General features: G+C 42.8%; 1 protein-coding gene across 1 annotated transcript in view; it reads right to left on the bottom strand.

Moving 5' to 3' along the window:
- LOC103254854 (WD repeat- and FYVE domain-containing protein 4) overlaps positions 1–22290 on the bottom strand; it is a 115790-nt gene that overhangs the window by 76493 nt on the left and 17007 nt on the right. Inside the window, exons 5-8 of the mRNA XM_008052841.2 lie at positions 21349–21497; positions 14692–14812; positions 11282–11367; positions 9717–9779 (exon numbers count right to left, since the gene is read on the bottom strand). Of these exons, the coding sequence (XP_008051032.2) occupies positions 9717–9779; positions 11282–11367; positions 14692–14812; positions 21349–21497 (419 nt within the window). The remainder of the gene's footprint in view (positions 1–9716; positions 9780–11281; positions 11368–14691; positions 14813–21348; positions 21498–22290) is intronic.

The raw sequence follows: 22290 nt of genomic DNA, 5'->3' as shown, positions 1-22290 counted from the left end.
ATCTTCTCTGGTCTCACTGTGTACCACACACTCACATTCTTATATGCCTAAAATAAGAGAATCAAGGAATCTACCTCCAGGGAGGCTTTTTCTTCTCAAGACTTTCCTGTGTTAGTGGCATATTTTGCTGAGTGGTCAATGGGAAGCACTGAGAGGCATCTTCCGTGTTTGTGGGTTTAGCTTTTTTCTCACATTGTAAGCCATAGCAGACGCACAATTCATTTCTTCACTCCTTGCTGTTTGTTTCTTTTTGTAATGCTTAGCCATGACAACCTTATTGTATTTCTAAAATCTTAGAAGATCTAGAGCCAAAATTCCCATTTTAGTTTTTCCCTTTGCTAAATGTTTCCATTATAAAAATAACAGAATCACAACATAGTATTAAATTCAGTAGCTGAAAGTATCCATCATTCTGCAGTGTAAGCCAACTATCATATTGGCAGATTTCTATTTTTCTGTATATATTTTGTAAAAATATAATAATATAGCTATTTTTCTGTATATATTGTATATGTAGTTAAAATTACAGTATTCATGACATTTCTATCCTGCTTTGAAACCCATGCTGTTACATGGTCTTAATATCCATAGTTTAAAACATCTGCAAAATAATTACTCTTATGATTATATATAATTATAAGTTACTATTGCATCTTTAAGTTGTTTTCAATTTTGCACTTATGGAAATCATTCTGTGATGAAAGTCTGTATGACTAAAATGTTTTCGAATACTTTGGATTATTTACTTGACATAGCTTCATTACAGGAAATACTATGTTGAGAGGTATGTTTTTAAAAATAATTTTTGATACATGCCATTAAGTAGCTTATAAAAGGTTTACATACATTTAATAGAGCAATAGAGCAGAAGACCCATTTCACAGCACCCTTGCTAGCATTGAGCATTGTCCTTCACATTTTCCCCTCATTTAATGTCCAAAAGGACATACGAGCTCTTCCAAAGATGAGGGGACCAACCATGATGAGACAACCATGCCTGAGCCTCAAGGGGCACCAATGGCACTTGGGGCCTTGGATATGTTCATAAGGGAGCCAACCTACTGTTTTAGTCACTTCATCTCTGACCCAGGAGGTACAGAATCCATTTGGGGGATGTATGACCAAGACAGAGAGTGGTGACTAGTGATATAGATACTTCCCATTTCAATTCCACCCCCTAGAGATACTTTCTTTTAGAATGTATATTCCTCCTTAGATAGTCAAAAGGATCGCCAAGGAAAAGAAGTTAACAAAATAATTATGGTCACAGATCCCGTCTTTGTCCCCAGGAAGACTCTGAATTCAGTGAGTTTGCTTCTCCATACCCTCCCGTGTCCCTCACAGCACACTTGTCATTCCACTTAGTATGGTCCTCAAGATCTTTCTCCTGGAAATGCTGCCAACTGCTTGGCTGGTGGACATTTATTTGTCATCCTTTCTCTGGGTGCTTTATTATGTATTTCCTCTTACCACCATGTCTCAGGAAGGGGTTTTAAGGGCATTTAACTTCATCAGGATTGACAAATAAATGAGCAGAGGGCTTGATTTGTCCCAGAAGGTAACATGTTAGACATCTCTCTAGACATAAAATGCTGGAAGTAGAATGAAACAAAGACTGGAGATTGAGACCAGTTAGGAAGTACTTTCTGAATTCTACTTATTTTTCTGTCAAGAAAAGATTTGATCTTAATGTTTCTTTATACCTCAGTCACCTTTATGAGGCCTAAAAATACTTCACAGGAAAAAGACGTGGGGTTTCTCTGTCCTCAAATAGATACTCACACTAACCTAATCATCACCATTTCTGAAAAGCCAGGCATGACCTTAGGGACCTGGTATGGCCATACCCTTGCTGTGTTTTGCCTCTGTTGCCTGGAGCGATTGCCTCAGCCTCTTGTGTCTCGATTCCCCAGGTTATACTCAATATCTTCCTAGAGTAACTTATGGCAAAAACTTGAAGACTGATCAGTTAATAGGAATACATGACTCTGAAGAGGACAAGCTCCCAGTTAGGAGAAGACAGAGTGGCAAAGGGAACATTCTGGGAGCCAGGCTCTCCTGTACTGGTCAAACCACTGATTTGCTTCTTAAATTCATTTTGCCTCTGTTTGCTTTAGGCCACCTGTACGTGAAAGGACTCTGGAAAATATTCAATGTGGTTTCTAAAATACATACAAATAAAACATTTAAGAAAATTAGAGACATATATTACAGACACTTAAAGACTTAAAAGAAGATTTTAGGACTTAAAAGGTTTACCATCTCTACATTTCACTCAAACTGGCACAATCTTAATGTGAGTAGCCTGTGATAAGTTACACACGTATAGTGAGAGACCTCAAATAATTAAAATGTACAAAAATATTTTACATATAGAATATAACAGAAATACTATAGATAAATCAAAGTATAATCTTAACAAATCGCAGATGAAGGCAGGAAAAAATAGAGACATGAACATCAGAGAAAAAGCAGAAAACAAAAAATAAAATGACAGACTTCGTTTCTAACATTTCAATAATTATATTAAATGTGAATGATCTACTTCATTTGTAATGACCCAAAACAGGAGACAACCACATGTCTTTCAATGCACAAATGGTTAAGCAAACTCTGGTATATTTATGTAACAAACTACGACTCAGCAATCAAAAGGGACATACAATTGATACATGCAACAACTTGGGTGGATATCAATAGCATTATTTTGAGTAAAAAAGGTGAAGCAAAAACAGCCCACTCTCCAAAGATCACTTACTCTATGATTCTGTGTATAGAAAATTCTCAAAATGATAAAATAATAGAGATAAACAACAGATCAGTGGTTGACAGGAATTAAGGATGGGGGGAGGCAGGAGGGATGCATGATCATAAAGTGGTATAGTACAAGAGATACCTTTGTGGTGATAAAAATCATTGTGTGTTTGTTGACTGTGGTGGTGGTTGCCTGAATCTAACATGTGGTAAAATGACAAATAACTATGCAAACACATAAACCGATGTCAATATCCTGGTTTTGAAATTGTACTATAGTTATATAAAATGTAACTATGGGGGAGAGATTAAATGAAAGGTGCATGGGGCTTCTCTGTCCATTGCAACTTCCTATGAATCTATGTTTTAAAATAAAAATTTAAAATAAAAATTTAAAAACCACTCTCAAAGTCTGGATGCAGATCCTTATGCATCCATACAATGCTAATTTTTGTGACACTATGGCAAGTTTAAAGTGAGACTCCATCACACCCAGTCAGCCCAGCGCTGTAATTCCTCAACCACCCCTCAGAGTTAAGGTATCTCAGTCACCTTAATCTTGGCTCACCTGACTAATCTAAAATGACTCATCATTGATATTATTTTTGCAGATTTCTGAAAAAGATGCTAAAATAATAAAATACATGACTTCTCTATCCAGGTCACAGGTATTCTGGAGGTGGCTGGGCATAGGTAGCAACTCAGGAAGGAGGATTCCGGAACCAGAGGGTTGTTCTTCATCATTCCTGGAATTTCATGCACCTGACCCCACCCATCTCCAGTGGTGTGGGAGTATGGAGGTTGTAGAAGCAACGTGGCTGGGTAGAGCAGGAAGGTAAAACAGGCAGGCTTACTACAGAGAGCAGGGCTTAGGTCATGCTTTTACCTGAGAAGGGGTCTCAGGTTATGGCTAAGGATACAACTAAGATAAGGCAGGAATCTGGTACATCAAGAATGACCAAGAGTAACATGAGATGGGGCCAGAGCCAAGGTCTAAGCACAACCCAGGTGAATCACTCAGGGGGTTAAGGGGGTTGGGAGCTCTACTGTTTATGGCACATTGAGCCAACTGTGTGAAAAGCTCCTGAATGCTGCAGCTTTGGTTGTCACTTTTTTTTTTATTGAGTTTGTTGCAAGGTTTAATTCACCTCTGGTCCCAGTGACTCCACTCTAAGCCCAGAGTAGGAGGTGTTTGACCTCCACAGTTGCCTTCCTATGACTTCACTTTACCAAGAACCCCAAGGACCATGCTCCCCCACTCAGTGGTAGACCTGACGCTACCTTTATCAAAGTAATCATGTAACTTACAGATCTTTAGCCAATGACATTGAACTCTAGGGAGTGGGATTAACAATAAAAAATGGGAGGAAGGGGAACTTGAGCTTTAGCCCCCACTGTTAACAGTATTGCCTTTGGGGCTGTGATTGATCATCATGAAAAGTCATCTTCTTATGGGAATGGCACAGCTTCTTCATGGTTTATTTAATATATTATTTGTTTTTCATTTTTTTTTAAAGATAATATATAAAGGAGACAATAAACTGAAAGCACTCAACTATAGAATTTTGCAGTCCCAATGTGAATTTTATTCTCAACATTATATTTAAATAGGTTACACAACTGAGAAAAAAATTTCAGGGGTTGCAAACACTCAGGTAAAATCAGGCTCTGGATATAAGAACTACCTCACACCCCTCCAACCCAGGGACACTTTTGCCTCAGTGACATGGCAGGTACTCCAGTTCATTCAAAAAACAATGTGCTCAACCCAAGAGAGGTTGGAGAGGGAGAGAGCCAGATAGGCATTCTAGCCTTGTATTTTTCTGAATTATCTTAACTCTGGGCTCACTATGAAGTGAAACCATGGGGAAGCAACTTAACCAAACTAGGTCATTTTAACTTTCCAAAGAAATATCTACACAAAAATAGCTTCAAATGCTAGTCCCCCATTCTTACAGAGAACTGATATAGACAATTGTATTCTGTAGCACTCTTTGTTTTACAAAAATGAAATTGTCATCTTTGGTACCAATAATACTACCCTTTAAAGGAAGACCAAATTTGATATTCAGCACCAAGAAAATATATGCTCCAGGAAAAAAAATTACAAAAAATCTGTTTCTTGTTATCTGTCACTGGAAAACAATATAATCCAGCATAATTGTGTTGTTTAGTTGTGCTTAGTTTCAGGACAAATAGAGTAACTAAATCACTCCAGGTGATCATGTCTATTTTTCCCCCCTTTAAAGGAGTATTGGGCATTGTTAAAGGAATGATATACCCTGTATTTAATTTTGAAGCTGTTTCCAGCCCTTTGTAGATGGACACAAGCATATTTAAGTTTGAGGATGTGTGTTTAATCCACATGCATATTCGCAACTGCCTGCCCCCATCTCTGCAGCTTCAACCATTGTCTCTCCCTTTCTGCCTGGTGCCCCTCATGTCTCAACAGAGCCTACCATGAAGTGGGGTTTGTCCAAGGGCTCTAGCAGGCTTCACAGGGTTTTAGCAGACCCTGTAGGCTTGCAGAACCTGGCATCCCACAGAAGTCTGAACATGCTGCCATGCTGTCTTCAGATGGTCTAGTCTTGTACCAGAGGATATACAGATGGATTATGGGTCCCAGACTTATCCAGACTTAGCAAGTATTTTCCACTTGGGATCTAGACCAAGAGAGCCTCCTTAGCATATAGTTACGGAGGCAGTCATTGTCCCCGAAAGCCTCAGCAAAACCCTAATACTGAAAGCTCTGGTTTTCTATTTATGAAAGATGGCATACAAATGGGCCAAATAAGTCATCAAGACCTGGAAGTGAGAATTAAAAAAATCTGTAACCTAGGCCAAGCATCACAGGCTAGTTGAAAACCCTCAGAACTGCACACACCTCCTTTAGAGATGAAAAGTTCATGTTCATTGTTCAAGTGACTATCAAGCAGCTAGGCATTTTCCAAGACTCGTTCTATACACGGGGCATTGCCTGTGGTAATCCAAATGGAAAGTCCTCAGGTTCTTCCCAGGCATGTGGCAATAGAAGCCAAGGCTGAGGACCAGCACTGCCTTCCAACCCTGGAGCTTCTGAAGCCATACTCCGGCAGGTAAGGAAAGTTGGAAAGGGGAAACAAACAAACAAAAAAAAGCCGAGAACAAGGACAGCAACCTGTTTTTAATCAGCTATTTTATTAACATGCCCAAATAGACAACAGATGATTCTAAACTAAGCAGAGGGATTACAATGTTCTAGGCCCAAGTCAGCTTGATCCCAAAGTCCATGGCTGAATGTTTACTTAGCATGATCTCACCATATACCCTTGCTGCTTGGGTGCCCTCAGAGCCTAGGGCCATCCTCTACTGGGGCATCCTCACATTGTTGAGTTTTTCATTACATGAGCTGAAATACACACTTCTCTGGAGCAACATGCCCTGTTCCCAGTTGATCCAGAAACTTGCCCATGGGTTTCCATACCTGGAGCTGTGCTGGGACTGTGCCAGGCATGCATGGAATGAACCTGGAACACTCTGTTCCAGTGGACTCAGGTGGCCATGAAGGCAAAAATAATCACAATGGAAATAAAATCAGCAAAGGGCTCAGCTGTTCCATGCAAACAAGGAGGCACACAGGCTGGTATCAAGGGTCATCACCAACCTATAAGTTTATCTATAAGTTTATTTGAGTGAGGAGTAATTTCCAGACATCTGACTCATCTACAGAGAATTTTCTTTCCACCACCTGGTAATCATTTCTATAGGGACTCCCAACTTATTGGCCACAGCCAGGGTTTATCTCCTCTTCTATGTTCTTCCCTTTGTCCCTTTTCTCTCTGCCCACCCCCCATTTGGAGTAGAAACATAGAAACTCACCAGTGTAGAGGAAGGTATGTGCTGTTGAGGCAAAGCACCCCAAGATTCTGAGAACAATAGGCTAGGAATGGGCAGAGTGCTGCTCACAGTCATAGGGATAGATGTGACCACCGTGACATCACAAAACATTTATAAGAAGGTGAGCTGTAAAGGCAAATGGGAGCAAAGTGATTTGTGTCACAACTGATACAACATTGTTCCAGGGAGAGAGAATGCTGTGCAGCCCACAAGTGCTGCGGCTCCTGGGAGTTCTCCCTGCATGGAGCAGTGGATGTTCATCTGCTTTTATAGAAGCCTCAGAATTCAGAACCTCAATTCTTTTAAGGAACCACATTCTTCTCCATTTAGTCTATGAAACTGGATGGAACCTACCTCACCCCAGCAACTGGGAGGGAACATCACCCTGATATGGCCAATGGGAACATTTGATTGGTTCTGGGAAGGGCATGTAACCTAACTTGGGAAGATAACAGTCGGTTTGGGTATTTTTGCTAAAATTACTGGGATAGAGCTTGTGAGATGTGTGGTGGAATTCCCACATGACTAAGTCAATCTGGAACTGTTGGGAGCAACAATGCCACTGTGCTAAGAAAACCTATAAGAATGAAGCCAGTTCAAGGGAAATCTTCACCAACAGATGGAGAGCCATAACTTTCTGCAGAGAAGAGATCCAGTCATACATGGAGCCAGAACATTTTTGGCTTTCAGGTAGGTGAAGTGATGAATCCTCCTTTTTTTTTTTTACTTCAGTTTGTTTCAAATAACTATCTACCATTTACACTGAAAAGGTGCTGAGAAATCCAAATGTGAATAGTTAAGACTTATATATTGAAACATGAACAATGAGATCCCCAGTGTTGATATCAACTGATACGTGCAACTGGGTCTGTACTATGGTTGAACTATTGAACTATGTTCATTACAATTGATAAAAAGTCACCCCAGCTCTAGTGAATCATGCTATCCAGGCCTCCTGGAACACACCCTGTCATGCCTTGAACTTTCCTGCAGTCTATCAACTAAGAGTCTGTGATGGGTCTATTGAAGGTCATCAATGACTTTCATGTTCAGTAATCATGTCCCATTTCTTATCCTACTTGGTCTTTCGACAACATTTGACCACTCCCACCTGGTTTCCAGGACATCCTTCACACCTGAAGTTTCTATTACTTTTCTGACTACTACTTCCCCATCTTTTTAGCTAGCTCTGCCCATGTCCTTACACTGTAAAGATTGGCGTATCCAGAGCATAGTCCTCAGACCTCTTTTCCCTGTGTGTGCCTTATTTTGATGATCTTGTTCGTTGCCATGGCTTTAGACATGATTCCAAATTTATATCTCACCTGGACCTTTTTCTTGAACCCAAAGTTCATATAGCCAATAGCCTTCACAATGCCACCTGGACATGTGGCAAGCATCTCAAAAGTCACATGTGGCGGGGGAGGGAGATGGGATTAACAGTAGCAAATATCTGTCTGGGGATGGGGAAATACCTCTTATCAACAGGGTGCCTGAGTGAAACATAATTGTACACCTAACCCTCAACTGTACCCCACAAAACCATAATAAAAAATATTGATTATGAAAAAAAAGTCACATGTCCAAACCTTAGCCCCTGATATCCATAGCAGCCTTCCTTTGGTCATCCCCGTTTTATTCTTCAACTGTTCATGCCTAAAATCCTCAGTCTTATTTTTAAGTCCTCTCTTTCACATACATACCCCACAATTGATTTGTCATCAGCTCCCATCACAGGTACCCACAAAACATGTCCATAATCTGACCATGTCACACCATCTTTGCTGTCATCTCCCTGATCCAAGTCACTAAACTCTCTCATCTGGATTAACGCGATAGCCTCCTGACTGATCTCCACCTTTTGCCTTTGCTCCATTATGGTTTATTCTTGGCACAGCAGCCAGTGTAATGCTTTCCAAACTAAGTCAGATCACATCATTCCTCTACTCAAAACTCTCCCATGCTTTCCATTTATTCAGAGTACAAGCGAACACTATAACCATGAACCCCCACAGCTTGCACCAACTAGCCCCTATGACCTCTCTTACCTCTGCTCCCACTAAGTCCCTGCACTCTAACCCCACAAGCCTTGGCTATGCCCTACTCTTCCCTCAGCTTGAAGTACTCTTTTCTCAAGTTAGTTTCATAACTTGTTTCTCCACTTTGCCCAAGTCTTAATTCAAATATTGTTTCCTTGATAAGGGCTTTCCTTGCCATCCTGTCTATTATTTCAATGCCCATTTCTATCTGCTTGGTCTTTTAAAACGTACACTTATCATGATCTAATGTGCTTTATGTAGTTCACTCATTTTCACTGGTTTATGCCTGTCCTCCTCTTGAGAGTATAAACTCAATAAGGTCAGAGATTTTTGCTTGTTGCTCTGTCAAGCAGCAAACATCACACATCACAAGCTATCAATAAATTATTTGAATTAATTGGTGGGACCCATTCTATACTCATTATACATATTTTGAATGTCATTCATGGGGACACCCATCCTGCCCTGTCCTCACGCACTTCTGGAGAAAACCAGCAATTACCTTCTTCCTATTCTTATTGCTAACTGAAAGAAAACCCCCTACTGATCTTGAATTGGTCTTCTTGTCTAGGAGGTGTAAACATTTCACTCACTGGGAAAGATGCCCCAAAGATTTGTGAATTAACATCTGTTCTGCACACATCATTTATTATTTTAGTTTCTAAGCATTCAGAAATGCTCATTACAAGAGGCAAAGACTTGGGATTGCTCACACATCCACACCTGAGGGTATGTCCCCCAAGGCTGTGCCTGGCTTAACACCTTCGGGGACACCTGCCCAGTCACCACAGACAGAGTCATTTCCTGTCATTTGGGTCTGAAAAAACCACAGAGCATGTGGGACTTCAAGTCTGTTCACAGAGGTTTAATTGGTGTGGAAGGAATTTCAGGAATAGGATGAAGGGTGTATGGGGATGGGAGCGAGAAAAATGGAGGAAGAGACTAGCGTGCTCTTTGCATGAATCTTTTAGAGGAGAACAAAGCAAATAAAGAATATCAAAGCCTGGCTAGCACCATGCCCAGAAAGCACAGCTACCTTGCCATTACCTTAGATTGAGGGGATCCTCTGGGACAACTTTCCCCTTCAGGCTAGGTTGGAAAGAGCAGAAGCTAGACAAAAAGAGAAGGGATAATTCTGTCAGCAGAGTCAAGACCCTTCCACCTCCAGCAGAGATATTTCTGGAACCAGGCAAGAAGGTGGATTTATTCTTGCCCCTCTGCACTTCATCCTGCCCCTAGATCATGAATAGTAAGCCTGGGTGTGCCTCTGAGGTACCCCTCCGCACCCTCTGGTGTTATATACTCTAGCCTTAATGATAACAATGATAACAATAAAGCAATAGTTACTAAGACAGTGTGTGTAAGGTGCCTCCTCTGGGCCAGGTGCATGATAACAATGCCAATTTCAATAACCACTGCTGTATATCACTCCGGGGAAAAATATCATCTTAATGTCAGGATGGGGGTACCTGTGGAATTGTCATTAGGCTACATTCACGACCTGAGCTACAGATATGTAAGATTTCTAGATAAACTGTGAAAAACTTTGTGTGATACACAGAAACCCCAGGGGAAAATGAATCAAGTTGGCATTGAATGTCTGCTTATTCGGTTTGGTCCAAGATAGACCTTGAAGATAATTTTAGGATGCAATCTAACAGCAGCCCTTGGAAGAACCTTGTGGGAAGGCTCACTTTAGTCCAAGGAGGTATGCCCACAGATGGCACAAAAAGTCCCTTTGTGGGAGTTGTTTTTCTCCACTTTGGCCTGCCCCTTGGACTCAGCAGCTGGTCCTGGTGTCAGTTACTGGCAAGGACAACCAGGAAGACAGGGCTGGACGCTTTGAACACCAAAATGGGGCTCCCAGGCCAGGAGGCCAAATCTCCCCTCAGAACTTCCAGTCCAAAGTGGGGCAGAACATAACTACTCCCTGTTAATCCCTATGAGATCTATTCATGATGAGGAACTTACCTTCTTTCTGTCCTTTCGAGTTTCTCTACAAATCAACCTATCTATCTAATAATAAAACAAATAAATAGCCATGGTATTGAGAACTTACACATTGGCTTAGCATTTTTAGATCAATTAATCTATTTGGAGAAAGAAAAGCTAACTAAAACAGCAGGCTTTGCTCTTTAAGAAAAAAAGATGTTCAATGCACATGTGGGAAATTAGTTGTTTGGAATTTTTTCCAGTGAAATACAAAATTGGGAGCAACTAAAATTGGCAACTGGGATCAAAAAGAAATATTAAGTAAAAAAATTACTTGGAAAATTAGAAAATAAAGTCAGAAAAGTCTAGAAGACCCATTAAAACCAGTTTCTTAAATATGTTTATCTGCATGATTTTTTTCTCCCATCAGTCATTACTGTTCTAAATCACCTCAGTCATGAAAATGGAGTCTGCTTCCCAGGATTGAAGGAAAGACCTTCTCTATCTTTTATCTGTACTTGTTCCATGACTTGTTCCTTTGGGTCGGGAAGTTCTTCCTTGTGCCTAGTCTAAATCCTGTGAATTGAGAACACTTTTCCTAAGGACAGAGTTGAGCACTCTTTGCTTCTCAGTCCTCAGTCAAGGTCAGTTTCCTCAAAAGGAGAATTTTCAGGCCTTACCTTTTAAAGACCTTACTCCGATCACTGTTGTAGAAAACAAGAAACTTGGAATATCCATTTCGGAAAAAGAGCTCCAGGGCAATGTCCTATAAAGAGAAACCATTCTGCTTTTATTGCTCTCCAAGTTCCTGAAATGAAGATACCCCTAGGTGACAGAGTTGCTGGCAATAGGTCATTTGGGTTCCTGTGTCAGGCAACCCTTCTTGGTTAGTCTTCCCCAACTTCCTCAGGTATAAAGACCTTGCTGACAGAGATGACAGAGTTTCTGCAGCATGAATGGGAGGATGGGGGCCTGACCATAGCTCCAAATTCCTTTGGTTGAAAAAGGAAGCAAGCCGGGTTCGGTGGCTCAGCCTGTAATCCCATGCTTTGGGAGGCCGAGGTGAGTGGATTGCCTGAGCCCGCGGGTTCGAGACCCGCCTGGGCAACTTGGCAAGACCTCATCTCTACAATAAATAAAAAAATTAGCCGGGCATGGTAGCGCACACCTGTAGTTCCAGCTACTTGGAAGGCTGAGGCGGAAGGATCGCTGGAGCCCCTCTGGTAGAGGCTGCAGTGGCCGAGAGCAGCCATTGCACTCCAGTCTGGGTGACAGAGTGAGATTCCAACTCAAAAAAAAAAAGGAAACAAAAGACTTCCAGGACAAATGAGAAGCAGATGAGGGAGAAAGCGCTCAGTGACATCCTCAGACACCTTGACTTCCGGGTTATGGATTTGGTTTCCTGAGCCAGGGGTTGCCTTACCAGAAACACTAGGGAAGCTAGATAGATGGGTGACACTAGATAGCATTCTGTGCTCATTTACAGATTTAAGAGGGACCGGTGCTTTGCCCAGTTTGTTTTGCTGAGCCATTTTGATGTGGCCACAATGACATAGCAATGTTATTGTTAGAGATATTTGTTAATGTTGAAATAAAACCACATTGTTTTTTTTCCTTTTTCTTTTTCCTCCATTTCTTCCTCTTTCCCTCTCTCCCTTTCTTCTATTCTAAGCTATGTAAATAACAGACTTGGAATAAAGGATAGAGTGAATCTACATGCAAGAGAAATCTCAGAGATGAGATGAAATCCCCAGAGAATTCCCAGGGCTGTAGGGACAATCAGGGAAGGTGAGACCTGGACGTGAAGGGATGATAGAGGTAGGGTAAGGATCAGACTTAGGGATGGGTACTGTACCCAACAGCAGAGTCCCAACGTGCATCTAACTGTATAGAAGTGAGTTCTCAAAGTCTAGTTCATCAAGCCTCCTGGGCAGGGGGGAGGTATTTGCAATGGTATTTCAAATCCCCTCTCCTCTGCTAGTGGAAATAAGTGTCTTAAATATTTTCTATAAACAGAAATATAAATAATATGCAAAAAAGAAAGCGAAAGCAGAATTTGTTGAGGGTCCAGCTTGCCCTGGCTACCTCGAGTGCCAGACTTTGACTTTCTTCAGGAAGAATTCAGGGCTAGACAAATGGAGCTTGCCTGCAAAGCTCCCTAACACCACTCCTACCATCCTTGGCTGTGCACACAGATACTCCTGCTCTGGCTTCATCACTTTAAGTGAGCCAATTGCCTGGAAACAATCAAAATGTTTACTGGGGTAAAATAAAGTCACTATTGATACCCATTTACTATTATATATAAACTTTAAGGTATACATGATATTATAAAAAAATAATTTCTTTCTCTTTTTTTTTGAGTTGGAGTCTCACTCCGTCGCCCAGACTGGAGTGCAGTGGTCGCTCCTGGCCACCGCAGCCTCGACCTGCTGGGCTCCGGCGATCCTTCTGCCTCAGCCTTCCAAGTAGCTGGAACTACAGGCACACGCTACTATACCCGTCTAATTTCTGATTTATTGTAGAGATGAGGTCTCGCCAAGTTGCCCAGGCGGGTTGCCCAGCCGTGGGCTCAGGCAATTCACTCACCTCAGCCTCCCAAAGCGCAGATTACAGGCTAAGCCACCGAGCCCGGCTAAAAAAATAATTTCAAGTACTTAGTATGTGCCGCTAAACATGCTAGTAATGTATGTGCCATGGTGGGAAAGATAAGACATGGCCTCCTGTTCACTGGAGAACAAGGACAAGCTGGAGAGGTGCCCAAATGAGCCAAAGTGGCAAAGCTGAGATCAGGACAAAGTCCAGGCCTTTCCATACTAACCAGGGTGGAGCTGTTTTTTTCCAATATCTCCTTCCAGGTTATCCTCTTTGCAAAGGAGGTCACAAATGTCAGGCAAAATAAGGGCAAAAGCAGTGGCAAGGGAGGAAGAGGGCTCATCAGAGGTCTAGACCAGAGCAAATGGCTGGACCCTTGTCAGCAGTACAGCTGGTCTTTTCAGTAATTTGCTCCCCTAAAAGGCCTCTCTGAGCTTCAGTTTCAGAAAATAGTAATGAGGCCTCCTGCAGGAGGGTCACATGGTGAATCAAAGATCCACTTACAGAAAATAAATTTACAAATGAAGTGCACTCTTAATGAGTTCATCAGGGCCAAGCACTGCCCACTTGCTGGTTTTTGGAACTAACAAAGACCCTGTAGAAAAGGTGGGGGAGGCATCCTGCTCCTCCTCCTGCGTGGTCTCCCAGCTCCTCCCCTCTGCCAGCTGCCTTCTAAGCCCTGGGGATGGGGATACAGCTTTGCTATTGCTGAGCTTAGACTGATGGATGCAAGATGTGTTTGAGGTTACGGGGCAGGGGGGGAGGTTCTTTGGAGTTTGCCCTACCCCCTTTGCCACTCTGATGATGTTTCTAGAAGGCATGACCTATATGTGAGATGGGATGAGAAGCAGGCGTTTATGACCAGCTTGTGACTGAGCTCTTCCTCTGAAGGGAGCCACCGTCTCTGTTGAGTGCCTGGCTAAGCCCTTGAAGGCAGCAGGTGAGGCTCCAGGAGACTCTGGTTGGAGGACTCAGTCAGAAGATCCCTATACCCACTTGGGAAGAAACGAGCAGAAGCTTGAGATAGGTAAACACTGCAGGGAGGGAGGAGAATGAAAAGAACAGGTGAGTGGAGAGGGTCCAGTGCCATGGTTCAGAGCAGGGCAGAGGGCATTCAGTCATAAAGGAATGCAGTTTCCACTAACCCCATATTCCTAAGTCTCCAAGGTAGCTCTGGAGTACAAGAGCAAAAAAAAAAAAAAAAAAAAGCAAAGAGACTGTATCCTAATTGACACTGAAAGACAGAAAGGCCAGCAGCCAAAGGCATGGACTAGAGAGAGAATACAGCAGAAGTCAGAACCTCTAGCTAGGACCATCTGGGACTAGCTGGGCCCAGGACCAACAAAAAAACCCAGGGAACTCATGGGGGTCTCCCTAAGGGCACTGGACTCAGACACAAAGAGGGGCACATCTGTGTTCCATGAAGAAGTGACCTTCCCTCTCATCTCCCTACTTCCCTCCTCCCCACCAGCTTGTCAATGCCCAGCTGGCATACCTGCAGGAGGAAGCGGGCCTGCTGGAGCTCCCGCATGTCTCCATAGCCATAGCGCTCACACGAGTAATGGTCAGCGGACCTGTCTTTGCTGCACATGTTGAAAATGAACGGGTCGCTGATACTGAAAAAGAAACAAGACATGCAGGGCACATGTATAGCATATGTGAGAAGACATGTGGCAGGCTTCTTCTTCATGCCCTCTGCCAGCCCCACCCACATTTCCAGAGACATGTCAAAGGAGTGCTATGGCTGCTGCCCATTAGCGTGCCAGCACCCACCCATCTGATAAGCCCTTTCTGAGCACTGCCGCGCCAGCTCTGGCACTGGGGGCCACTGTCCCATGGAGAGCTGTCTTGCCCTCAAGAACTAGGGTGGGATGTCAGCCTCATCAGGCAAGGGCAGATGGAACAGTTTCCAAGACAATGTTGACAAAGTATGCAGGAGGTTGGGGGGTGAGAAGGCTCCTGAGTGCAACGGTGAGGACTCCTGGGTATGGAGGGTGGGGGCCAGCAGGAAAGGATTCATGTGTCCTACGCATGATTGTAAAGCATGGCCAGAGAACCAGAGGTGAATTCCTCTGGTCTCCTCTCCCTAGGAGTAAGACTGCCTCAGTGCCCAGTCTAGCCCCATGCTCCCTGCCTCTGGCTTCAGCATGGGCAATCTGAGTGCCAGGATGCTAGCCTTGCCACACTCCTTAGTCCCTCTGACCAGTTAGGCTTGTTTCATGCTTAAAGACATCTTTCCCTGTCAGGCTGAGAGGGTGGACAAGGTAAGTGATTCAAGTGTGGCCTGTGATTGCCACAAGGACTGGTATGAATCAGACCCTTCCTCTTAGGACTGGGGAGTATAGGATGCTCAGCAGCGAGGGTGACAGGTGGAAGCTCAAAGGTTTGAAGGAAGTCAGATGGATGACTATGAAGACTGAGTGAAAAACAAAAGCTCAAGGGGTCAGATATCACAGTGAGGAGGAAGAAAGGGAACAAAGAAGAGCAGAGAAACCACCAGAGAGTCTGTAGGGCCATGGCATGTAGCCCATTTGTGCAGTGCCTGGATCCTGAGAGGCTGTCCAGTTGCCTGGTCCCTGGGAACCTTCAGCCATTGTTTCTTCTCCCGGGCAAACAAGGCTGTGTCACAGAGGTTGTGAGGTGATGTCTGGTATTAAACCAGGGAGTTCTTCAAGACCCTTGGCCCACTTTCTTCAAATGTTTGGCAGCCCTAAGAGCTTTCTCAATGGACAGACTGAATTGCTAAGTATACCCAGCCTGGGACAAAGAGGTCCACTGAATGCTGAAGAGATTGTTGATCCACACAGCAGAAATAATGATCTGAAAGCCAGAGCTCATTTGGTGTGCAATATTCAGGCTTGAGTGGGAAAAAGGGCAGAGGGTGTATCTCAAAATTCTCAAGCTAGCCTTGAAAACTGAGAAGTAAGCATGAACGGCTTGTCAGGGACCTACTCAAAAGTCAGAGTAGGGATCCATGTATGAACCCACCTTCCACTCACCCTGAGGAATGGAGGCATGCCTATAGGAGGCAGGAGGTAGTCCAAAAAGTGGCCAATTTTATGTGGTGATGTAATTATGAGGGGTATCACAGGAGGCTTTTACTAAATGTTCTCAGAATAATCCTTCCTTCTTGAAAAGGAGAGGGGAAGAAAAGAAGAGAGAATCATGAATTTACTCAAATATTTGTTCCCAAATAAATGACTGTACACTGAAAATAACTGAGAGACCTTGAGGTAACCTGATGAAACTTTTTACAACCTGTACAAATGGGGGCTTGAGAAATAAACTTGATTTCAGCCATAGACAGTTATATATCTGAACATTTGGGTCATGTAGTAATTTTAAATTGTGTAAACCACCACAGCAATTCAAATTAAATGCCGGGACTGAGAAATGAAAGGCCTCTCAAGAGCACCAGCCCTTGGAAGCCTACATGATGACCACAGACCCAGAGAGCCAAGAGCTGAAAGAACCTCTACCCCACGGTGGTGTCTGCCAACCCCAGTCCAAGGTGGTGGAAAGCGGGTGAAGAGAATGTTTCATTTCCTCCCGTCCCAGTTCCCAGTGTGCTACCCGCCATAGGACCTCCATGCCATACTTCTTGGGGAAGCTGAGAGACAGCCCGAGAGGTCATATAGGCTTGGCAGGAATTCTCTAGTCTATGGTCAGTGGTGATCCAGCATCTGCAGTACTAAGAGCTTTGACTTGTGCATCCATTGGATACTCACCATTGGGCAGCAGAGAAGCCTGCCTGTGTGAAATACAGCCTGAGTCTTTTGCTTAGGCTGCTACACAGTTGGATTTTGAAGATGCAGACTCAGGCTCTCTGCAGCCCCTTCTCAGAACAACCCTTTTGGGCCCTCTGCTCTGAGCCACACTGCTGTGGGATAGATCAAATACAAAATGTGGCTTTGGTTCTGGATGCTATTTCCACGATACTTTAACTCAAACCTGCTGCTGACTGAGGACCTTTGTTTGTTATTAGTGCCTCTATGTGGGTTTAAGTTAAGCTTTCCTTAAACTCCTCTGACTCCCAGTGGGGCCATAGTGGTAATTCCTCCTCCTACCCTTGGCTTAGGTCAAGTAGCATCTCAGGTAAAGAAACCGATGGGAATGACATAACTACTCCTCTGTGCTCCCATAGCCTCAAGCTTATGAAAACTATAAAAAGTGTCCTCTGTATCTTAACTGTACACTTAACTGGTATCTCCCCACTGCAGACTATGCAAAGGCATGGACCTTTGGACTCTCTGTTCTCTGAGGAAGTAGTCCCCTGAGCTCTGAGCATGTTTACTGAGTGACTATCATGCTCTATGACCTGACAAGCACTTCCCTATTCCTTTTTTCATTGGATCTTCATGAAAGCCTTTACTGAGCATGTGCCATTTTAAATCCCATATCATAAATGAGGAAACTGCATTCCACAGAGACAAGAACTTTCCAAGATCATATGGTCATTAAGAGGTAGAACTTGGATTCAAACTCAGGTCCCCTGATTCTAAAACTCATGCTCATTCAACAATCAGATTCCCTGATTCTAAAACTCAAACTTTTTCTTCCCAGAGACAGAAAGATGGCCTGGATTTGACAGAGATCTTCCCATTGGTTCCCTGCTTTCAGTTTGCTGGATGTTGACTAATTCTGCAACCAGGTCTCTGAAACACTGATGGCTTAAGGAAGAATGCTCTAGAAAATTACAAGAGGCTTTTAGAATAAAAGCCAGCCATACTTCTTGCTTGTAGGAATGGAATAACCATATAGGACATGAATCCTAAGACACAAATCCTCAGAAAAGCTAAATTATGTACAACGTTGTTGAGTTTCCTGATATAAGTCCAAATTAAGTTCTGTCTTATGTAGCATTATTCACACAGTTGTGATTAGGTGTCTTTGACATCTCTACATCCTACATGTTCTGCAACATAAATCAGAGTTCAGGTACCCAAGGTCAATGGGCAAAAAGTGGCAGCCAATCCATATCCCTCTTCTTTATATAGACCTATTGCCATAGTTCATAGAATATTGTTCACAGTTCTACAGCACAACAGCTATCAAGATATGGGGAAATTGTCCAGGTAGTTATAGTATAACTTTTAATATTCTTATTAGGGAAATCACAGTAAGCTAAATGATAATTGTGACATTGGTTGACCTGTTCTTTGATAGTAGAAGTGGATTTCAGAATCAAATATACTTTGTGCCCCACATTTGAAGTTATCTGATTATTACCAAATTTATTCCCAGAATCATTCACTAGATTACAAACTCTTTACTAGATTTAGCCCACATCTGACTCATCTGTTTGTATCTATGGAGTCTACCATAGTACCTAGCACAAGATAAATTTTCAATAAATATTTTTGAGTTAAACAGAGAAATGATGCCTTAAAGCTGCTCACTGATGGGGAAGAAGTATCTGATTAATAGAATCCTATCACAAAGAGTTAGTTGAATGGTCTGAGTTTCCAACAAATTATTCACATGCTATACCTTGTGAGTTGACCGCCCTTGTTGTGAGTAGAATTGTATTCCCCAAAAGAGATATGTTGAAATCCTAATCCCCAGTACCATACAATGTAACTTGAAAACAGGGCATTTACAGAGGTAATCAAGATGAGCTCATCAGGGTAGACCCCAATCCAACATGATTGATGCCTTATAAAAAGGAAAAATTTGGACAGAAAGATACACAGAGGGAAGGTGATGTGAAGACATACAAGGAGAAGATGGCCATGTGCCTGAAGCAATGCATCCTTAAGCCAAGGGATGCCAAGGATTGTCCATAAGCACCAGAATCCAGAAAAGGCAAGGAAGGATTCTTCCCTTGAGCAGTCACAGGTAGTGTGGCTCTACCTTGATTTCATACTTCTAGCCTCTAGGATTGTTAAACAATAAATCTCTATTTTTTAAAAGTCGCTCTGTTTTTTACAGCTCTGGAAAACTAACATAGCCACTCTAACCAGTTAAGAAGCAAAGCAAAAGTTAACCTTCTCAGAAGGTTGTTGCTTTCTAAGGAAATTTCCAAAGTACAAAGCCCAATCTCTGATGAGGAATCTTTGGTGTTCTTGAGTTTGATTTGGGATATTTTTATGGTACATCAGAGAGCATCTTTCAAGGTCTAATGCTCAACTGTGCTCAATTTGATAGCAGTCTTTTAGAGAAACATTTCAGGCTTGACATAACTTTATTTTTAAAATACTTATTTATGTATCTTCCTTAGTCTCCATGGTCAAAACAAGACTTAATCCTCATTGATCTGGCATGATCTAACAGCCTGTCTCTGAGAACTGTCTCCAGGAGTGCCAAGAGTTTCTTAAGACAGTAGACAAGACCCCAGAGAGAAAGCACTGTCTGATTAACAAACACTTTTTTGAGGTTTGGTGATTAAAATTACCTGTGCAATCCCCAAATGATATCTCAGGGTAGTAATTTGTTCTCACTCTACTTTTACTTGCATTTTCAGACATGGAAAGTCTCTCCTGACTGTCGTTGCAAATCAAGTGCATACGTACAACCTGGCCACTGAACTTCCATTAAAAGTGCAGATATAGTCAATTTGATCATGATTAGAGGCACCTCATAAACACAGTTTACTTAATCGATAAGATCTTCTTTAACACAAGCTCAATCCAAGCCAGAGGTGAACAGTGAAGCAATGGATGATTCAAGTCATCACATGAGCATGCCATGCATATAGGTAGATTAGAAAGCTTTCATCAGCTCTCAGAAAGGCACATCTGTAGACCCATTGTTCATATTGATCAATATCAATAAAACATGAGCAATAAGAAGGGATGAGTGTGCCAAGTATTAATTATGCTCCTCCTGCTTTGGAAAAGCACAGAAGACCCGCAGCAATCGGTGAACATTTGATATGAATAAAAGATGGAAATTAGCAGAGAGAAAAATGCCAAGTATTTTAAAGCATTTTGATCTAAATCAAAGGAGTGTGGGCTGACATCTACTCTTCCACGCTTTTTCAGCTCTTGCTTTCCTGACATAGACTGAAAGTGATACGACAACAGGTTATTTTGGAAATTCTTGATTACTGGCGGGTAAGATTCAGATTCCTCTGTCAGTAGCCTAAAACAGTGGTTCTCAAAGTGTGGAAACAGACCAGTGATAGAATCAGCATCAGTTAGGAACTTGTTAAATCTCGGGACATAGCCCAGACCTACTAAATTAGAAACTGGGATAGGAGTAGGACCCAGAAGTCTGTGTGCTAACAAGCCTCACAAGAGATTCTGATATTAGCTAGTTTGAGAGCCCCTGGGCTCAAAGATTGTCTTGTCATTATTTGAAATTTCTAGCCAGAAAAGGCAAAGTCTAGCTCTACATGAAGAAATCTTCATCCAAATGTTTTCAAAAGTAATGATCAGGTAAAAACATATACTTGTCAACTAGACCCTTGGCAAAAATGAAAATAGTCAACTTGTGCTGTATAAACACAAGAGAACAGCAGAAAGAGCTGATTAAATCCAAATAGATCAAATATATTTTATCTTAAAGAAGAAATCGGAATTTCCTGCCAAAGTCCTCTGGTATCAGTTGGTGTAAAAATGACTCTTCAAATTTCTTTTCAAATCTTCCCTATCCTGCAAGACCCAGATCTTACCTGTTCCTCGGGTAGCCCTCCCTCACAACACCAGTCTGAGGTCATCTCTACAAGCATAATCCTGAAGAGTCCTCCCATAACATGTATTTTGTCCCATGATCACAGTGTACTACCAACTCCTCCCAAAATAACTTGTTTATGCTGCTAATTGGGCTCATGTGCCTCAGAGTGAAGGGGTGGTGTGGGTGTCTTCCACAGAAGGAGCAATAACAAATTGTTGGGCGAGTTAGCTGATATGATTGAATTGATTAGTTCAGTCACCCAAGTAACCTAAGGGAAGATTCCTATGTCCTGCCATACATACCGTATCAGGAGAGACATGAGGAGGTCCACCTTGGTACCCCTTCCAGATTCAGCTTTAGGGAACCATGGTTATAGGTGGCATATGCCTACAGGTTTTGGTTTTACCTCATGACTCAGTTTCAGTCCCAAATCTAAGCCCACAGTAAGAACAAGGTGAGAGGGGAAAGAGTGGGGCCACTGGAAAGGAAGAATGGGGCTCAAGGAAGAATCTGCTGGGACAAGCCGAGAACTCACTTGGATAAGCAGTGGCGGGTGCAATAGACATCGCCTGTGGGAGACAGTGTGAAGTTCTCACAGATGTAGAAGTGCTGTTGGCCAAAGAGAAGGACACCTTCCGAGACTAGGTGGCCCTGCACAATCACCAGGGAGAACTTCTGTGTTACCTGGAGGGAGAGAGCACCAGAGTCAGGTGGTGTACATGTGGAGAAAGCTCATGATTCTTATGATAAACGGGAGGACAATGACCAATCACCCACTGGGCACTTGGAGGTGAGAGTAGTACCTTGTACGAACGTCAGCTCCAATGCCCCAGAAATGTTCTGCTTTTTATAGCATGTGTCACACTTCCACACTCAACACCCTGGGCTGATGTTTATTCTACCCAAGTTCTTCTTCACCAAGGCCTGTGGGTGAGTGTTTATTAAGTACATCAAAGTCCTTTTTCTCACTGTAAGCCCCTCCTCAAGCATGCATTCTAAAAAGCATTCTATAGTTAACAGTGAGGAAAGTTTACCAGGTACAAGACATCGTTCAGTTACAGAGGAGGAGAAGTTTGTCCAGGGACCGGCTGGTGTGGGGTTGTGCTCAGGTCTGTCTAGAAACACAAGTACAAGACTGGTAGTGCCGTCTCAGAGGGTCAAGGCAAGTGCGTGGTGGGGGTGCACAGTGCTCCCCCCAGGTTCTTCTTCTTGGAACAAAGCATGTATTCCCCAGCTGCTTGAAATGTTGGCAGCTCTCTGGAACTGCCTCAGCTAAACAAAACACCTGGCCAGGCCATGTCTTCTTCCCAGCAGCAATCTATACCTAACCTACCAGGTCAATGTGGAGTAGGAAGGCTTAGCCCCTTTGCCTCAATTCAAGACAGCTGTGAAAATCCATCCCAAACCCAGAGCTGCTATGAAATCAGCTGAAGGTTTTTCTGAGACTGCATTAGGGTGATAATGATAAGGCAGGAAG

Source organism: Carlito syrichta, unplaced genomic scaffold (assembly GCF_000164805.1).
Source record: "Carlito syrichta isolate Samal-C Ts95f unplaced genomic scaffold, Tarsius_syrichta-2.0.1 Scaffold287565, whole genome shotgun sequence".
Classification (NCBI taxonomy): Eukaryota; Metazoa; Chordata; class Mammalia; order Primates; family Tarsiidae; genus Carlito; species Carlito syrichta.
Note: the sequence above shows the minus strand (reverse complement) of the source record. Positions and strands in the feature narration are given on the sequence as shown.